Consider the following 3,181-nt stretch of genomic DNA (forward strand, 5'->3'; position numbering starts at 1 on the left):
CCACCACCCCCACCTGCCACCCCCCCCCCTTTTTTGAATGCCTCAAAAACTACTGATGGCAACCAAGGCAGGGTGGTACAAGAGCCAGAGGGTTCCTGGTGGCTCCCTGACCTCAGGGAGAGGTTACCTGCCCCAGCCCCATGTGGGTGGCAGGGCTTCCAAGGGAGGAAGCAGATCCAGTGTTTCCTAGACACTGCCTGTGTAGGGTCACAGTTCCCAAAGGTAAAGGGGAAATGCTGTTTGGGTTTTTTTCCCCAAGTACAAAAATTTTAAGAACATAAATTAGTTTTAAGCTGGTCTAGAGGAGAGCTTTTGAGGAGAGCAATGAAAGAAAGGTTAGAAGGATCACATTATATATAGGTATCAATACAGAACAAATAGATGATAGATAACAGATATATGATAGATCGAGATATACATATACATACCTATTGTTACGTACATGTACATAAGAAATGGATGATTGTCAGCAGATAATGGGTAGTTAGGTAAATGGATAGAGCAATAGATGATAGATAGATGAATAGATAGATAGTTGATTGATAGATGATAGATGACTGGTTGATTGATAGATAGATAATAGATGGATGGATAGATACTATCCATATACACTTACTTATCTATTCGATCAGGCAAAACATTCAATTTGTTTTTTCCATAAGATCTCTAGAAAACCTGAACAAGCTTTTTGGCCAAGCCAGTACACACACACACTCACACACATGTAAATCCCTCCTCTTTAGTAAGTGAGGAAAGAGGAAGGATAAGAAATGCAGGTAATTCTAGGCCAGTGACCCTGATCATTACGTACATGCCCACCCCCAGGGGGACCTGACCCTGACTTCCCAGACCACCCCTGGGCATGTCAGCAGCCAGTGTTTTTTGATTCCATGTCCAGCCTCCACACCCCCCACCCCCCACAACTGTCTGGCCTTTTGCCAGGGGGTCCTCTTGTCCCCAGGTAAGACTGAACATCGTCAACACCTTGCTCCTCAGAGTCTGATTTCTGGTCTATCTTCTCAGATCCCAGAATGAGATTCTCAGAGAAAGTAGGGAGCAACCAACAGAGAATGAAGTCACAGGTGTCCCCGAGGCACAGAAGCCACCACTGCTCCCCAGGCCCAATACCCAGCCCACAGCTCTATAGTCAGTGCAAAAGCCACAGCTGGGTCACTCGGCTATCACCACTCTGAGTTATTTCCCCATACCATTCAAAGAGTGGGTCCATAGACTAATTGGCCATCTGGGTCTGGCTAGTTCTAGGTTTGGTCGAAAGAAAACTTCTGGAAGTTTTATAGTCTGTAATTGTAGTCTGTAATTACTAAAAAAAAAAAAAAAAAAAATTTATATATCACTTCCTCCTGTGCATAGTCCAAACTGAGTAGGTCTCCAGTAAGTCTTCTAATAATTTGAAGGCTGAGGCTCATCGTATTAATGAAAATAGGTTTCTAAAGACAATTGTGTGTGGGGGTTTCTGGGTAGGATGGGTCAAGATCAGTAAAAAGAGAAAAGAACAACAACAACAAAGGAAAGTGTAGGCAACAACATCCTGGAAAGGAAAATGTTCTTTTTTATGTGTTTAAAGTTTTTTTTATGATTTTTTTTTCTTTTGGCTGTGCCTCACAGCTTGTTGGGTCCATTCCCTTCTCCAGGGGATCTTCCCAACCCAAGGATCGAACTCATGTCTCCCATATTGCAGGCAGATTCTCTACCGTTTGAGCCACCAGGGAAGCTCCTTAGTTCCCTGAAGTGAAGTCACTTAGTCATGTTCGACTCTTTGCAACCCTATGGACTGTAGCCTACCAGGCTTATCCATCCATGGGATTTTCCAGGCAAGAGTACTGGAGTGGGTTGCCATTGCCTTCTCCAGGAGATCCTCCCATCCCAGGGATTGAACCCGGGTCTCCCACATCGTAGGCAGATGCTTTACCATCTGAGCCACCAGGGAAGTTCCCTGACCGGGGATCAAACCCGGGCCCCCTGAAGTGGAAGTGTGGAGTCCCAGCCCCTGGATCACCAGGCAAATCCCAGAAAGGAAGTCACTCTGAATGTCACAGTACAAGTGACTCCTGTGGAATGTAGGCCCAGGAAGAAACCCCACCCCCAAACAAGTAAATGGGCCAGCCTTGCTAGTGGCTGCCCTTGGAGAGGGTGTCACACAGCCCTCTTTGCTGGTGTCATCCCGGGACGTCCCCCCTCCAGCTGTGGTCTCTTGATTTCCTGAGCAGTTACGCCGAGGTCCGGGTGGAGAGGAGGCAGGAATTGGCACTGGAGGACCCGCTGCTGGAGACCGTCCACCCTTCGGCACTGAAGGTAATCTGATCCCCAGCAGAGAGGAAGGCAAAGTTTGACTGAGTAGAATCTTTCATGAGTTGTGATCATAAAAACAGTAATACCTGAAGCAGCAGGTCATGTTATTTGAGCTCTTGCTATGTTCCCAGTACTCTTCAATGTAATTTGAGGGGTATTGGCTTACGTGCCCCTTATTGAGGTTCCTGCGAGGTGGGCACCGTCAGTGTCCTTCAGGTGAGACTGAGCGTACTGTGGATGCAGATAACATATCTGAGGTCATGGAGACTGGGAACTCACAGAGCTGTGTGAGAAAACAGCCTCTCGATTCAAAGCAGGGTTTGGTGACCTTCCAGCCTTAAAAGAACAACTGTGCAGGCAAACCTCGGACATACTGCAGGTTCCAGACCACCACAGTAAAGTGAATATCGCCACAAAGCAAATCACATTACCTTTTTTTGGTTTCCTAGTGGATATAAAAGATACGTCGACCCTATTCTGTAGTCTGTTAAGTGTGCAAGTGAAACTTAGTTCCTCAGTCATGTCTGACTCTTTGCAAACCCATGGACTGTAGCCCACCAGGCTCCTCTGTCCATGGAATTCTCCAGGCAAGAATACTAGAGTGGGTTGCCATGCCCTCCTCCAGGGGATCATCCCAACCCAGGGATCGAACCCAGGTCTCCTGCATTGCAGGCAGATTCTTTACTGTCTGAGCCACCAGGGAAGCCCAGTTGTTTTTTTTTGTTTGTTTGTTTGTTTTTAATGGCATACCTTAATTTTAAAAAGTGAGAAATAGATTTAAGGGCCTAGATCTGATAGATAGAGTGCCTGATGAGCTATAGAATGAGGTTCGTGACATTGTACAGGAGACAGGGATCAAGACCATCCCCAT

General features: G+C 46.5%; 1 protein-coding gene across 2 annotated transcripts in view; it reads left to right on the top strand.

Moving 5' to 3' along the window:
* Positions 1 to 3,181, top strand: part of NPAS2 (neuronal PAS domain protein 2) — a 152,402-nt gene that overhangs the window by 112,995 nt on the left and 36,226 nt on the right. For both annotated transcript variants that reach the window (XM_010829646.1, XM_010829647.1), the window contains exon 12: positions 2,229 to 2,313. In XM_010829646.1, the coding sequence (XP_010827948.1) occupies positions 2,229 to 2,313 (85 nt within the window). The remainder of the gene's footprint in view (positions 1 to 2,228; positions 2,314 to 3,181) is intronic.

Source organism: Bison bison, unplaced genomic scaffold, assembly GCF_000754665.1.
Source record: "Bison bison bison isolate TAMUID 2011002044 unplaced genomic scaffold, Bison_UMD1.0 scf7180017864508, whole genome shotgun sequence".
Taxonomy (NCBI): Eukaryota; Metazoa; Chordata; class Mammalia; order Artiodactyla; family Bovidae; genus Bison; species Bison bison.